At 38.0% G+C, this 16,625-nt stretch overlaps 1 protein-coding gene and 1 pseudogene across 5 annotated transcripts in view; both read left to right on the top strand.

Annotated features, from left to right (window-relative positions):
- Positions 1-2,931: 2,931 nt before the first annotated feature.
- The window catches only part of LOC102503220 (NXPE family member 4), a 40,634-nt gene continuing 26,940 nt past the window's right edge, over positions 2,932-16,625 (top strand). For 3 of the 5 annotated variants that reach the window (XM_027767011.1, XM_027767010.1, XM_006165199.3), the window contains exon 1: positions 2,932-3,021. In XM_027767011.1, coding sequence (XP_027622812.1) covers positions 2,947-3,021 — 75 coding nt within the window. In that variant the 5' untranslated portion in view covers positions 2,932-2,946. Of the gene's footprint in view, positions 3,022-6,708; positions 6,836-16,625 lie in introns of those variants that run through there. The other 2 variants (XM_006165198.3, XM_006165203.3) reach the window with 2 other exon arrangements.
- On the top strand, positions 2,978-10,079 carry LOC102501944 (cytochrome c oxidase copper chaperone pseudogene; annotated as a pseudogene).

Here is a 16,625-nt window from a genome sequence, read left to right as displayed (position 1 = left end):
CCATTGGTCCACATGTCTGTTTTTGTGCCAATACCATGCTGTTTTGATTATCACAGCTTTATAGTATATCTTGGGATCAGGGAGTGATATGCCTCCTACTCCATTCTTCTTGCACAGAATTGCTTTTGCAATACGAGGTCTTTTATTCTCAATATTTTTAGGCAGCTTGTTTCCATCAGGTCTCTATCTTGTCATGCCAAAGTAACTCATAGACAGTGCCCCAAAGAGCAGGGGTTACAGTCTTTAGGAAAGCTCAGTGTTGAACATCCAAAGTTTTAGTTTTTTTTAAACTCAGAATCTCAGAAGTATGAGGCAAAGAGTAAAGTTGTAGCAATGTTTCTCAAAATTTTTGACTGAGACCCACAGTAAAGAAATATTAGGGGGCCATATTATGATGCAGTGGTGGCCCAATGCTCCGCAAGACTGACCCACCTGGAAAAATTCTGGGTTTGTGTCCAGAGATATCCCTGAATGTGCTAGGTAAATGCATACCCATGATCTGAGACTGAAGCTGGGGATGAGTCACAAGGTGAATACCCCATTAGGGGTGCATTTCTCTCTCTCCCTCACTTGCTCTCTATCTCTCTTGCTAATAGAAGAAGGAAAGAAAGAAAATATTTAACAGTAATGATATCAAATCCCAGTTCAAGACACATACACATACACACCAAGACACACACACACCAGATTTTCATAAAAAAAATTTATCTCTACTATACACAATGCACTGTTTTTTTTTAATTCTTGTTATTCTATTTTTATTACATTCCATTTTAAAATTATTTTCATGGGGACCAGCAGATGGTATAATTGTTATGTCACTGGACTCCCATGTAGGTGACCACAGTTTGAGCCCCAGACCTGGTGGCTTAAACTCACGCCGGGCACGCATGTGTGCATGCTCAAGATCCTGAAAGGAAAATGGAGAAGGGATTATGGCGTGGCCATCCCTCCCAGGGAGTGATTTCTCACTTTCTATTTCTCTATCTTTCTGGAGAACACATGCACTCTATAGCAAAAACCTTTAAAAAAAAAAAAAACTATTTTCATGTCCCATTAAAATTATTTTACTATCCCCTAAAGGGACAATATGCCAGTTGAAAATCACCAGCTGGTCTGTAATTCTCCTTCCCACTACTGGCATTAAAGCGGCCAGTAAAAGTTGAAAGGTATACCACACCTGGGAATGCACATCTTCTCCATCATGTTTTTGTACTTTTTCTTAGGAATTACAGTTGTCCAGAGAGTCTCCTTGGCTAAAGTGATTTCCGCATTTATTTCAGGGTTGGAGTTTCCCTCTAAGCTTTATTGATCAAAGGCTGAAATGCTATTTGTGGCCACAGCATGCCAGCTAGACTCATAGACCTCCCTTTGGATGGTCCATCTGCTCCCAAAGAGCCAGAAGAAAGGAAGCAAGAGGGAGTTGTAGAGAAATTTGTTTTTGAGAACGGACATTTTATTGCAGCACAGGGTCATCTTCAGTTGAGGCTACACAAGTTTATATACAGAGTCAGTTCCCTTGCTCATGTGACGATAGCAAGTAACATACCTGAAAAACTGGAAAGAAGGAAAACACAAACCCTAGCCCATGATTCCTAAAAAACTGAGAATTGACTTGGCTGTTTCTTCTCAATATTTGGAGTGCCTTCCTCATCAACTCTTTCCTCTGGCTCTAAACCACTACACACATCAAGCACTCCAACCACAACGGTTTAAATTAAATCTCAGGCTATAAGTGGTACAACTTCAGGAGAGTCCCACATGCCTAATGAAGAAAGAGATAAGACAGAAGAGCAAAGTATGTGGAATAGGTATCAAGACACTAAGGGCAGCAAGTGGTGGCAGTGCAGCTTTCTGCAAGGTGACTTTCCACCACCACATCACATGGACCTTGCTCAAAATGCACTGCCCTGCATAAGGCTATAGAGATGTCTATCTCTCTATATACAGGTGTATTTAGAAGATAGAGTGTGGATATAAATATGTATACAGTCATGGATATGTTCTGTGAAATGCATCATTAGGAGCTTTTATCATACAAGCATCATACGGTAGGCTTACACAACTCTAGGTGGTATAGCCTGCTACATACCTAAACTATATGTACAGCCTATTGCCACCACTGTGCGTATGGAGTCTATTATCGACCAAAACGTTATTAGGCAACAAGTGACTATATACATGATGTGTTTCATATCTATGTATGTGTGTTTGTGTGCGTAGATATATAAAATACAATAAATATATAAACACACGTATGTATACACACACATATATACACACACATATATACAAATATTTATTGCATTTCATATATATTTAGTGTATATTCATATATATTTATTTTTATAAATAAATATGTATTTCATATATTTTTATATGTGCTATTATATAAATAAATATGAACTTACACTAAATATATATGAAATACAATAAATATATGTACATACATAGACACACATACATGCACACACACACAAAAAAAAACATTTGTTGATGCCAGTCCCTCCAGGCACATGTCTGTATAGCTGCATGAGTATCAAGACTGTGATCATGCCACATTAGAGACAGGCACAGAGATTCAGTGAATCATTTCTCTCTTTTTTTAAGAATTATCTTATTGAACTTTACTTATTTTATTTATTTTAATTTGACCAGAGAGGGACTGAGTGAGAGAGAGAGAGAGAGACAGGGAAAGTGAGAAAGCAAACTGCCAGGTCCAGGACTCAAACCGCAGTCTGAATGCCCTTAATCACCATGCCACCTGCCGGCGCCCAGTGAATAATTTCTAAAGTAAAATATTGAAAATAAAAAGATGTTATTTCTGCCCATTTTTCCTCACCCCTTACAGGGCATGTTCCTTCACACTGCATTGTGCTACAGTAAAGTTTTCTACATATTACGTCACTGGTTGGCAGAGATAATTTTACTTCCTTTTTGACTTGGATGTTTTTAGTTTCTTTTTCTAGCCTGATTACTCGGGCTAGAACGTCCAGTACTATTCTGAATGCAGTAGCAAGAGTAAGTATGATTCTTCTCTTTCTGATCTTAGAGGGAAAGCTTTTAATTGTTCACTGTGGAGTATATTAGCTTGCCATGTATGTCTTTTATTGTGCTAAAATATATTCCTCCTGGACCCAAGTTGTTGCAAATTTTTACAATGAAATGATGTTAAATTTTGCCAAATGCTTTTTCTGCATCTATTGAGATGTTTTATTGTCCTTCATTCTGTTAATGTGGTATATGACATGTATAGATTTCTGTATGTTGAACCATCCCTGAATACCAGGGAAAAATTCCATTTAATTATGGTGAATGATGCTTTTTATATGCTCTTGAACTCAGTTTGCTAGTATTTTGTTGATGATTTTTGTCATCTATTCTCATCAGGGATATTGGCCTATAATTTTCTTTTCTTCTAGTGACCTTTTCTAGCTTTGGTATTGTAATGCTGGCTTTATGAAAAGAATTTGGAGGGCCAGCATGGTAGCCTAGTGGTTAAGGGAGTAAGATCCCACATAGATTACCATGATTTGAGTCCCAGTTCTAGTGACTTGAAAAACATGCTGGGCACATGTGCCTACATGCCCCAAATCCTGACAGAATAGAGAAATGGAGGAGAAGGGACTGCAGCATGACCACACTCAACAGCAGGGCAGTTTCTCTCTCTCTCTCTCTCTCCCTCTCTCTCTCTCTCTCTCTTTGTTCCCCTCTCTTTCTTTTTCCCTGTTGTAGTTAAACTTCTCTCTTAGGACTGCTTTGGCTGTATTCCATAAATGTTGGTATATAGTGTTTCCATTTTCATTTGTCATAAGGTATTTTTCATTTCTCTTTTTATCTTTCTTTTGACCCAGTGATTGTTCAAATTGTGTTGTTTGATTTTCACATATCTGTGAATTTTTTTTCTTTTATTTCCCAAGTTTTTTTTTTAAAGAATTATTTCATTTAACTTTATTTATTTATTTTTAGTTTGACCAGTGAGGGACAGAGCAAGGGGCAAGAGAGAGAGAGGGAAAGTGAGAAAGTAAGCCGCCAGTTCCAGGACTAGAACCAGCCATATGTGAGTCCAACACCCTTAATCACCGTGCCACTTGCTGGCCCCAGTTCCCAAGTTTTATTCAAGACCTAATACAAAATATTCCAGATAAATTAGTTTTAATCCTCATTTTCCTCCTCATCTTCATCCTGGTTAATCTGCCATAGGGCGGGCGCCACCATGCCCTCATCCTGGTTAATCTGGAAGTAACGTAATCTGTAACTCTCTTTGCTGTTACCAACTACGAGCAACCAATCATGTAGATTATTGTTCTTCAAATATTTTTTGGTGAGATATTTTAAATACCTTTTGGGAAAGGGCACCTCAGAAGCTACAGTAATCTTGCTCTTGCTCCTTTAAATGGTTACAACCCCTTCACCAAGATTCCCAGCATGTCCATTCGCTTTGTTTTGTTTTGTTGTTGTTTTTGAGAGGTTTTGTTATAGGGTGTGTGCTCTCACCAGAAAGACAGAGAGACAGAAAGTGAGAAAACACCCCCAGGGGGGATGGCCACATCACAATCCCTTCTCTTCCATTCTCCTCTTGGGATCTTAGGCACGCACATGCACCCGGCGTGAGTTTAAGCCACCGGGTCTGGGAATTGAACTGCGGTCGACTACATGGGAGTCCAACAATGTGGCCATCACACCATCTGCTGGTCCCTTCTCCATTCACCTTGATTCTGTCTTGGAGAAACTGCTCAAAATTGGCAGGATCCGTGATTCCATTTTCTACAGGGTGGGTGCAGTCAAGGGTAAACTTCAGAACCTGCTTCTTTTTTTTTCTGTCCCCCTTCACCACAAGCTTTTTCATGGGTACCATGGCAGCAGCAGACGCAGAAAGCTATCTGTGAATTTTTTAGTTTCCCTTTTATTGTGGTCAGAGAAAGTGCTTGATATGATTTTAATCTATTGATACTTGGAATGTGTTAATATTTGTTTTAGGGCCTAACATACAGTCTGTCCTGGACAGTGTTCTGTATGTACATAAAAAAGAACATGGAGTCTACTGCTGTGGGATGGGATGTTTTGTATGTCTGTTAGGCCCAGCTGGTCCGAAGTGTTGTTCAAGTCTGATGTCTCCTCATTAATTTTTTGTCTAGATTACTTACCCAATAGTGAAAGTGGAATGCTGACATCAGTCTCTTATAGGCAACATAGAGTTGAATCTTGTTTTTAGTTAGTCATTCTATGTCTCTTGATTAGAGAATTTAATCCTTTCCCATTTAAAGTAACTATTGATAGGTAAAAACTTATTACTGTCACTTTGTTCATTGTTTTATAACTACTTTGTAGTTATTTTGTTCAGTTCTTTCTTGCTGTCTCCCCTTATGATTTGGTGATTTTCATTTTTACTATTTATTTATTTATTGTACTAGTATGCTTTCTTTTATCGTCTATATATCTACTATGGGTTTTCTTTCTTTTTTTTTTTTTCCTTTTTCGTTTCCACGAGGCTTACATAGAACATTTCATGGTTATAAAAGTCCATTTTAATTTGGTAACAAATTAACCTTAACTACAAACAACAGAATTCTTAAACTAAATTTTGGAAACCTTCTCTCCAATGTAGAACTTAGTGAAATCACTTGGCTGTATAAACCCTTGATGATAACTGTGCAGTTGGAACATCGTAATAATTACTATACTCACACAGATCTTAGCATAGTAGAGATACAAAGGCTCTGTATTCCTAAGATACGTCATTAACTCATGTTGTTTTTCTAATAGTTGTCAAGCTAACCCAGACAGATATTATCAATCCTGTGTCATAGGATAGAGCCTACAACACAGACAGGGGCCACAAAACTGGCTGGAGGCCACAGTGTAAACAAACAAGCTGAAGCTAGAGTGCAAGGCCCTGAATCACATGGATCTGCAGGTCATTGGAATAAGCACAGTGGGTTCAAAGTGTGGTTGTACGATGTTAATATAAGAGGAAATAAATGGAATAAAAGAGAGCTGCTTTTGTTGAAGCAATATAGCCTAGGCTTGTGCTTCTCAAATTATTAAAACAATTAATTTTTCTAGTGGTAATTATGAGGCAACATTTAGAGTCAGGAGAAGGCTACTACTAAACAACTTATTTCTAATAGCTTTATTTTACTTAATTGGGGGGGGAATTAAAACTATATAAGTAGTAAATAACTTTAAACCATTTTATTAGTCTAAATTTTATCATACTATGGGAAGAAATGCAACATTTGCATGCATTTTTAAAATGAAAGACTGCCAAGGAATTTAAACCCTTAGCAGGGCCTATTTTAGATATGCCATTAGGCCCTGGAGGTCCCTTCTCTGCCTTTGGAGTTCCTTCACAGAGAACTTTGAGAAATTCCCCTCAAGTACACTGAGGGAAAGTTCTCAGGGTTTGTGAAAATGTTGTCAACATGCTCGTGAGAGATTGCCCTAACCTCATAAGCATGAGTATCCAGTCTAGGGCAGTGAGAGGGAAGGAAACATTTGTTCTAGGATAGAACATTAACAATTAACTTCTGGTTTGTTTTTTTTTTTTTTTTTTTGGAGGTGGGGGGGACAAGGGTTTTTTTTTTTTTTTTTTTTTTTTCTGGTAGCTGGAGAGTCATAGGCTTTATTTTTAGAATAGTTTCAGTTTCAGAGTCACAGGAAAAGCGAGCATAAAGTATAGACTTCCCATATAAGCCCATCCCCAGTCTCCTTACATCCTTTTAAAGAGAGAAGTACAGAAAAACTTAACCTTTAGCCTCTTTATATTAATAATTAGGCTTTTCCCCATCTTTCCTGCTTCTGAAAGGTCTGGCTTCGTTTGCTGTCTGTACAGGTTCGTAAGTTTTCGTAATTTTGGAATTCAGTAGTATAAAGACTACAGTTTTGGACACCAGTGGTCAAAGTGGGGGAAAACTTGTTCCTGATATGGGGGAAAACTTTCAGTCTATCACTACTAAGTATAATGTTAGCTCTGTGGTTTTTGTAGATGGCATTTATAAGATTGAGAAAACTTTCTCCTGGTAGTATTATGTTGGGTGTTTTTACCATGGAAAGGGTATTGAATTTTGTCAAATGCTTTTTTTTTTTGGTGTTTATTGGCATAATCATGTGGGTTTTACCTTTTATTCTATTAATAAGGAGTATTGTATTGATTTTTACATTTAAACCAACTTTGCATTCCTGAAATAAATCCTACTTGGTCATGCTGTATAATTATTTTTATAACTTAATGTATTTGGTTTGCTAGTGTCTAATTGAGATATTTGTGTCTATATTCATAAGATACACTGTTCCATAGTTTTCTTGTGCCTTTTTTGTCTGCTTTTGGCACCAAAATAATACAGGCTTTATAGAAGGAGTTGAGAAGTGATCTCTAAAAGATCTTTTGATTTTTCAGAGTATTTCTGAAGAATTGTTATTCTCCTTTAACTGGTGGAATTCAGTAAAGCTATCTGGGCCTGGGTTTTTTTAGTTTTTGTGTTTTGTTTTGTTTTGTTTTTGTAAAAAGTTTTAAAATTACTAATTGAACCTCTTTGATTGTTAGAGATCTAGTCAAAATTTTTATTTCTCCTTGAAACAGTTTTTTGTCTTTCTAGGAATTTGTCAGCTTCATGTAAATTTTCTAATTTGTTGGCATATAACTGTTCACAGTATTCTCTTAGAATCTTTTTATTTCTGTAAGGTTGATAATAATTTATTTTTTAATTCCTGATTTTTGTAATTTGAACCATCTTTTTTTTTTAGGTTAGTCTATCTAAAGGTTTGTCCATGTTGTTGATCTTCTCAAAGAGCCCTCTTTTGGTTACATTGATTTTTTTCTATTGTTTTTTATTTTTACTTGTATCTTCATATTTTATTTATTTTGTTTGGTTTAGTTTATTTGCTCTTGTTTTTCCAGTGTTTTTGGGTAGAACATTAGGTTATTGATTTGAGATGTTTCTTCTTTTTTAAGATGAGTGTATACAGCTATAAAATTTCCTCTAAGCACTAATTTATCCCGTAAATGGTATGCTGCCTTCATTTTCATTCACCTAAAAATATTTTTACATTTTTCTGTGATTTCATCTTTGATATGTTGGCTATTTAGTAGTATGTTGTTTAATTTCCATACATTTGTAAATTTTCCAAATTTACTTTTTTTTTTTTTTTTGAGAGGTTTTTGCTATAGGGCATGTGCACTCACAAGAAAGACAGAGAGAAACAGAGAGACAGAAAGTGAGAAATAACCCCCCGGGAGGATGGCCACGTCACAATCCCTTCTCCTCCATTCTCCTCTCGAGGTCTTGGGCACGCACGCACATGTGCCTGGCATGAGTTTAAGTCACTGGGTTCCAGGACTCGAACCATGGTCGACTACATCCAAATCCAGCGATATAGCCACTACGCTAACTGCTGGTCCCTCCCAAATTTACTTTCATTGCCAATATCTAATTTCATTCTATGTAATCAGAGAGCATACTTTGCATAATTACAACTCTTTTTTTTTTTTTTTAAGAAAGAGAGATTTTTTGCTATAGGGCACGTGTGGTCACCAGAAAGTCAGAGAGAGACAGACAAAGAACAAAAAAATCACCCCTGGTCATGCTGCAATCCCTTCTCCTCTATTCTCCCCTTGGGATCTTGGGCGCACACACACACATGCCCAGTGTGAGTTTAAGCTGCCAGGTCTGGGACTCAAACAGTGGTTGATTTCATGGTAGTCCAGTGACATAACCATCACACATCTGCTGGTCCCACAACAATTCTTTTATATATATTAAGATGCATTTTATGGCATAGTATATGATCTATCCCGATACTTGATAGGATTATATTTTCTGCTGTTGTTGGGTGGAATTTTCTGTAGATATCTGTGAGATCTGGTTGGTTTATAATATTGGAGTCATCTATTGGGTTGTCAGAAAAGTCATGACATATTTTTCTAAGCAAAGATGTGTCATGGCTTTTCCAACAAGCTAATATTTCCTTATTGATCTTCTGCCTAAATTCTAATCATTGTTGAAAGTGGCATATTGAAATCTCAAATTACAATTATTAAATTGTCTATGTTTCGATTCTGTCAGTTTTTGTTTCATATGTTGAATTTCTATTGTTAAATGCTTGCCCTTTTTAAATTGCTATATCTCTGATAGATTAATTATGTTATCATTAGAAAATGTTTCTCTGTAGTTCTGGTTACACGATTTATTTTAATGTTTACTTTGTCTGTTATTAGTATAACAACTTTAACTTTCATGTTATTGCTGTTTGACTTATACATCTTTTTCCATTCTTTTACTTCCAGTTTGTATCCTTAAATATAAAATACATCTCCTGTAGCTAACATATAGTTGGATCTTATGAAGCTGTTTAGCTATCTTTGCCTTTTGACTGGGTTTTTAATCCATTCATATTTAATGTTATAAGTGAGGCCATTGTTTTGCTTTTTGTTTTCAATATGCTCCTTATATCTTTGTATTTCTGTTCCTCTTTTACTGATCCATTTTTCTTTAAACAAATATTTTCTAGTGTAACACTTATTTGTAATGATATTTTCATTAAGAATTCATTAATGAATTTTTCATTTCATTAAAAATATTTTTTTAATCAGTGATTGTTCTAGCAATTATCATGTATAGTCAATTCTCATTATTTATGGTAATTATATTTTATAGTTTCTCTGTGTATGTTGTGGGAGTATTCAAATTACTGTCTGGGGTTATTTGCTTTCAGAAACTCTGAAAAGATTCCCTTCTTATTTCTTAGAAAGATATGTTAGCAGAATTTAGCATCTGCAAGGGCTAGGAAGGTTGAGAGTATCTGCACTTGCTGCTTTCAGCCCAAAAGATGCCTGGTCTGGGGGCTGCAAACTCTGCCCTGTCTGAATCACAAAAGAAGCTGCTGAAACCCTGCTGCACTTGCCCAGAGACCAATAAGGCTGGGATACATGCATCATCAAGAATCAAGAAAGAAGAGCACTGTGGACATCTAATTGAGGCCCACAAGGAATGCATAAGAGCCTTGGGATTTAAAATATGAAATGGTGCTATGCTCTGTGAGTGAATAATTCCTGAAGAATAAAGATTTAACTACTTCAGAGAGTTTTGTGATGAGTTTTAATAAATGAAAAAAAAGTATAATTTATTTTAAAAGGAAGTTAAGAAAAGAAAATATTGCCATTAAAAAAAAAAAAAGGAGATCTGTTAGCAGTGGAATATCTCACTCTTGCTTTTCTGGGAATGTCTCTTTTCTCCTTTCACTTTAAAAAGATAGTTTTGCTAAATAAAGACTTGTTACAGGCTGGCCTGTGTTCTGGTGGTGAAGGGAGCTGGATCCCTCATAGCCAACCAGGCAGCTTGACTCCTGAACCTGGCAATTTGAGAAACATGCCAGACACATGTGTGCACATGCTCCAAATTCCAAAATGCTGGGGAAGAAGGAATTGTAGCAGGACCATCATACCCTATGGAGGCTGGTTTTCCCTTTCCCTCTCTGTCTCTCTGTTTCTCACCAGATGTGAGCACACATGGCTTCTGGCAATTTTTTTTTCTAAAGACTCTGTGGACAGGTTTATTTTTTTCCTCTCAGTATTTTGAGCATGCCATCTTACTGCCTTTGCCACTGTTTCTGATGAAAAGTCAGCTGTTAATCTTATTGTGGTCATCTTCTACATGACAAGTCATTTTTTTCTCTTGCTGCTTTCCAAATTTTCACTTTGGATTTGGCTTTCAACCTTTTCACTATAATCTGTCTAGGTATGGGTTTCCTCACACTATTGTAGTTAAAATTCATTAAGCATCTTATATATATAAATCAATGTTATACATAAATGCTCTTCATTTGAGAAAATTTAAGCCATTATTTTTTCATTTGTTTCTTCCTCCTCTTCTTCTATCTAATGTCTCTATTACATATATGTTGTTGTGTTTAATGTTCTCTAAAGATCTATCTACTTCCTTTGAATTGCATAATTGCTAATAATTTATTTTCAAGTGTTCTGATTCTGTTTTTCTGCCAGTTCATATCTACTGTTGAGCATTTTCAGTTAACTTTTCATTTCAGTTATCATACATTTCAACTCCTGAATTTCCATTTGGTTACTTGGGTGTTATTTTGTTTTATAATTTCTACCTTTTTATTGATACTCTCTGATGAAATATGGTCACCATCTCTTTCTCTTCTTCTTTAAGAAGGGCTTCCTTGGAACTAGCAGTTAGCGTAATGGGTACGTTGCTGGACTCCCATGTAGTTGACCAAGGTTCGAGTCCCAGACCCGGTGGCTTAAACTCACACCAGGCATGTGTGCGTGTGTGTCCAAGATCCTGAGAGGAGAATGGAGGAGAATGGATTGTGGCATGGCCATCCCCCCTGGGGGGTGATTTCTCACTTTCTGTCTCTCTCTGTCTTTCCAGCGAGTGCACGAGCCCTATGGCAAAGACCTCTAAAAAAAAAATAAATAAAAAGAAGGATTTCCTTTAGTTCTTTGACTATACATTTGTAGCTATAGGGCACATGCAGTTGCCAGAGAGAGAGAGAAAAAGAAAGAGAGAGAGAATGAAAGCAAGAAATCACCTCTCAGGGTTATGACCATAGCACAATCCTTTCTCCTCCATTCTCCTCTCAGAATTTTGGGCACACTAGCAGTGGCAGGGGAGGGTAGGGGGAAGAGAATGAAAGTATCTTATGGTTCAATTGCCACAGGTTGTTACTAATACTAAAATTTAGAAGATTTTTTGAAAAAAAAAAAAAGGTTTATTTATTGAGGCCAGCAGGTGGCATACTGATTAAGGTACTGCTTAAAGACTCCCATGAGGCTGACCATGGTTCAAGTCCCAAACCCAGCAGCTCAAAATTCACACTAGGAGCATGTGCATGTGTGCCCAAAATTCCAAAAGGAGAATGAAGAGAAGGGATAGCAGAGCAACCATCCACCCTGGGAGGTGATTTCTCACTTTCTGTCTCTCTGGCAAGCTCATGCACCCTATAGCAAAAATCTCTATAAAATAAATAAATAAGTAAAATGTTTACTTGTTGTGAGCTCTTAGGATAATTTCCAACCTTAAATCATTGCTTGTTTCATTTTCATCAGTTAGGACTGTTTTACTGGTGAGAGGATTCACAGAGGTACTCACATGTCTCTTGGATCTCTCTCTTGATTTCTGTTGTTGAGGTCACCTGGAGCCTGAGCTTTTTCTGTGGACTTCTAAATCATAGCAGCCCCCTAGCCCCCTTCAGAGCCACAAGCATAACATTCTTTTTTTTTTTTTTTTGGAGAGGTTTTTTTTCTGCTATAGGACACGTGCGCTCGCCAGACAGACAGAGAGAGACAGAGAGACAGAAAGCGAGAAATCATCCCCCAGGGGGGATGGTCACACCGCAATCCCTTCTCCTCCATTCTCCTCTCGGGATCTTGGGCATGCACGCACACACGCCCGGTGTGAGTTTTCAGCCACCAGGTCCAGGACGCGAACCGTAGTCGACTACGTGGGAGTCCAGCGACATAGCCATTACGCTAACTGCTGGTTCCCAAGCATAACATTCTTCATGGCTACTACTCAATGGAGCTGGGAGTGGGATAGGAGCAGCCCCAAGTTAAAATCACACAGATTCAGCTCTTCTTATTAAATTTCAGTCATTTCATTTAAAAAAAAAAAAATACTGTTCAATTTGTTGTATATTTTTCATTACTTTCCAGAGTTCTGAAATGGTTGTTTTCAATGATTTTGCCCAGTTGGTTTTAGGGACAGGAATTAACAAACTATTTGTTGATATTTTATAAAGAAAATATAAAAACAAGTCATAGTGTCTGCCGACCCCCCTTTATCTTCCTAACCTGCTGCCTTTTCCCTCCTGATAAGCAGATTCTAGGATACCTTGTGCCTTTATATAGCTTATGGCTATGTTTCTCTGGGAAACCCTAATACCTTGGCCTTCATTAGCAGGAACAGGAAGTGGACACGCAGCTGAGGTGCCATCCCTTATCTTCTTCCAGCCTTAAAGTCTCTCTCTAGTGTACTTTAATGGCAGAACCACACACACACACACACACACACACACACACACACACACAGAAATGCAGGTTTACAAAGTCTCAGCCCCCGAATCATAGAGTATAAAAAGTAGTTTGTCAGAGACTGGCCAACCGCATGGTGCTTGAGGCACTGGACTCCCACATAGCCAGACCTGGAGGCTCGCTTTCTCACTTCCTCTCTCTCTTTCTCTCTCTGATCAAATTTTAATAACAATAATAATGAATAAAATTAAATAAAATATTTTTTAAAAACTAGTTTGGCGCCAGCAGGTGGTATGGAGGTTAAGGCAGCTGGATCCCACATGGCTGACTGCATGGTATTACACCAGGTGTATGTGTGTGCATGCCCAAAATCCCAAGAGGAAAATAGAGAAGGAAGGATTGCAGAGTGACCATTCCTCCTGGAGGGTGATTTCTCACCCCTCCCACCTCTCTCATAAGTGCATGCTCCCAATTGCAAACTATAAAAAAAAAAAAAAAAAAAAAGAAGAAAAAAAAAAAAAAAAAAAAAGAAGGGAAGAGAAAGAAAAGAAAGAAAGTAAAAGAAAGAGAAGAAAAAAGAAAGAAAAAGAAAGAAAGAAAGAACGAAAGAAAGATAAGGAAGAAAGAAAAAAAAAGAAAGAAAGAAAGAAGAAAGAAAGAACAAGCATTTTAAAACATTTATTTCCTTCATGTGAAAGAGACAGAGACAAAGACCTTCAGCGGAGTTCTTATACTATAGTCCACCCTCAGCCTCAGCAGCCTGGAGTATGGGCACGTGTGTACCTGGCATATGTAAAGTGAGCCCAGGAAGCAAACCTTCCTGTGTGAGCCCACTGGCATTACTACAGTGCCACTGTGTTGCCCTGACAAACATTTGTTATCTCACTGTTTGTGTGGCTGAGAATTCAGGAGTGGCTTAACTAGGTAGTCTGGCTCAAGGCCTCTGATCAGATTGCCACTAGGAAGGCAGCTGGAGGAAGCACTCATTATCCAAAGGTTTAACCGCGCTAGATGGTCCACTTCCAAGATGGCTGTGGTCAGGATATCTCAGTCCCTCACTGTCTTGTCTCCAAAGCCTCAGTTCCAACTGTTTGAACCTCTACACGGACCACCTAAGTGTCCCCATGATGTGGCAGCTGGTTTTTTCCCAGAGTAAGCAACCCAAGAAAGCAAGGAGCAAATAGCAAAGTCTTCTTTGACTACTCACATGCCGTCACTTCTATCAAATCATACGTGTTAAAGGCAGTCAAGTCTGGTCCCACTCAACATGAGAGAAGGTGTGTTCCACTTCTTGGAGGGAGGCGCATCAAAGAATTTACGGCCATCTTTTATGTAGCATGTTTTAATTAATGAATGACCTCTAGCTAAACTCCCATTTCAAAATCTATTGCATCAGAATTAAGCTTCAAATCATTATTTTAGGAGAAACTGACCTAGCTATTAATTACAACTATGCTTATTTTAAAATATGTACTCTGCCAGTCATTCTCCGTTTCCTGATTTGTAAAGTGAAAGGATGAATTAGAAAAGTTTGGAAAGATTTTTCAGGTTCTAGAAGAGCAGAATCAGTTCCATTTCTCTCCATTAGTCAGGATAGTTTTGGACACTTACATAACTCACTGGGTCACATGGCCACCACAGCACAGATAGAACAATACCTAGCACAGCAACTGCTCAATAAAATTTTGTTGATGAATGGATGAATAAGAGCACTTTTTAGGGGTGAGCACTTTAATGCTTAATGTTCTTTAATGTTTCACCCTGTGTTTAGTTTCAGAGGTGCAGGTGTGGTTGTGATAACTGTGTGGTATGCATAGGGGTGTGTTTTATTTTTATTTATTTATTTATTTTTAAGGTTTTGCATAGGGCACATGTGCTTGCCAGAGAGAGACAAGAGAGACAATGAGAGGGAAAGTGAAAAATCACCCTTTCCCCCCATAAAGGGGATGACCACACCACAATCCCTTCTTCTCCATTCTCCTCTCGGGATTTTGGGGCATGTATGCACACATGCCCAGTGTGATTTTTCTTTTTTTTTTTAATTTATTTAATTTTTCTCTATTAGTAGTAGTATTCAATTTGAGCAAAGAGAGACAGAGACAGAGAGGGAGATGAAAAAGCAAGCTGCCAGGTATAGGATTTGAACCATGGTCAGCCATGTGGGAGTCCAGTGCCTTAACCACCATGCCACCTGCCAGCCCCCTGCCCCACTGTGACATTTCAAGCCCCCTGATTTGAGGTGCAAACCACAGTGGGCCATGCAGGAGTCTAGCACCTCAGCCACTATGCCAGTATATGTGTTTCATATAAAGGTGTCTAATGTTTATTTCTCCTTGGTAGTTCCATTCATTATGAGCGAAATAAGAATTCAGCTCCAAGTTTAAATACAAGAAAATACAAATATGCATACACTAAGAGAGCACTCCAAGACAAGCTGATATGCTAGCTTATATTAAGTTTATTACATACACTCTGTAGAAATTTAAGCCCCTAAAATTTGGTGAAGCCATGGCTGATTTTTCAGATTAAGAAATCAAAGTTCAAAGTGGTTATTATGTGATTTTAAGGCTGTATAGATGATTTAGGATAGAATGAGTCTCTAAACTCCCAGGCCAATGAATTTCAACCATACCATTTTACCATTTCTAAGAGGAAAAACTATGTTTTTCCTTTGAAAATCTATAGATAACAACATTTTAAAACAAACAAAAATTAACCTGGGAATATACATTTAACATTTTGACAACAGTCATCTAAATATATTCTCTTTAGGGGAAAAAGTTTCCCCACCTCAAAATAAAAAGTAATTATGGAGCTCTGGGACTTTGCTGTGATGAAGGCCCTAGCACTGGCCTCAGAGTGCCAAGGAATTTTGTAAAAACGAAAATGCTACTGAGGACCCAGGAAAATGATGTGTAAAGAGAAATGAACCAGCTATGGTGGACCAAAGGTGTATAGATTGAAAAAGTAAAATAAGACCAGTCCATAGCATGGTGGTTAAGACAGCTGGGTCCCACATGGCCAACTACACAGTTTAAGCCCTGGGTACATGTGCTTGTGTGCCCTAAAATCTGCAAAGAAGTGAGAGATGGAGGAGAAGGGATATGGGGGTGGCCATTCTCCAGAGGAGTGCTTTCTCACTTTCCCTCTCCCTCTCTCTGGCTCTCTCTCTCCAGAAAGCACATGCACCCTCTGACAAAATTTAAAAATGTAAAAAGTTAAAGGATGAAAAGGAAAGGAAGGAAGGCATCAGGGCCCAAGGTTAGGGAGGCAGTGGAAAGAGAGGTATAACTGTCTCTAAAATAGTCTGTCATCCAGTTGAATGATTTATATAATTGGAAATGGAAAGAATCTTCAGCAATCTGAAAAATGTGCACTAGAGCCAAATAAGCCTGAGTGGCAGGAGTTCTCTCAAAAGATGAGTGAGTGGACTAAGTGAGGACATTGGAATCAAAACGTACGTTGCAGGTTTCAGCCCTGACCCTGCTGCTAGCTCAGTCTCCTCACCTGCCAAACGAGAATTATAATAACTGCACACAGGGTTGTCAGGGAGATAAATGTTTTGGTGCAAGCAAAGGTCCCAGTGCATCATCGTTGTTCAATAAATGGTAGCCCTAATTAGTTAGTGCAA

The sequence above is a fragment of the Tupaia chinensis genome, unplaced genomic scaffold (genome assembly GCF_000334495.1).
Source record: "Tupaia chinensis unplaced genomic scaffold, TupChi_1.0 Scaffold143824_1, whole genome shotgun sequence".
In the NCBI taxonomy this organism is placed as follows: domain Eukaryota; kingdom Metazoa; phylum Chordata; class Mammalia; order Scandentia; family Tupaiidae; genus Tupaia; species Tupaia belangeri.
Note: the sequence above shows the minus strand (reverse complement) of the source record. Positions and strands in the feature narration are given on the sequence as shown.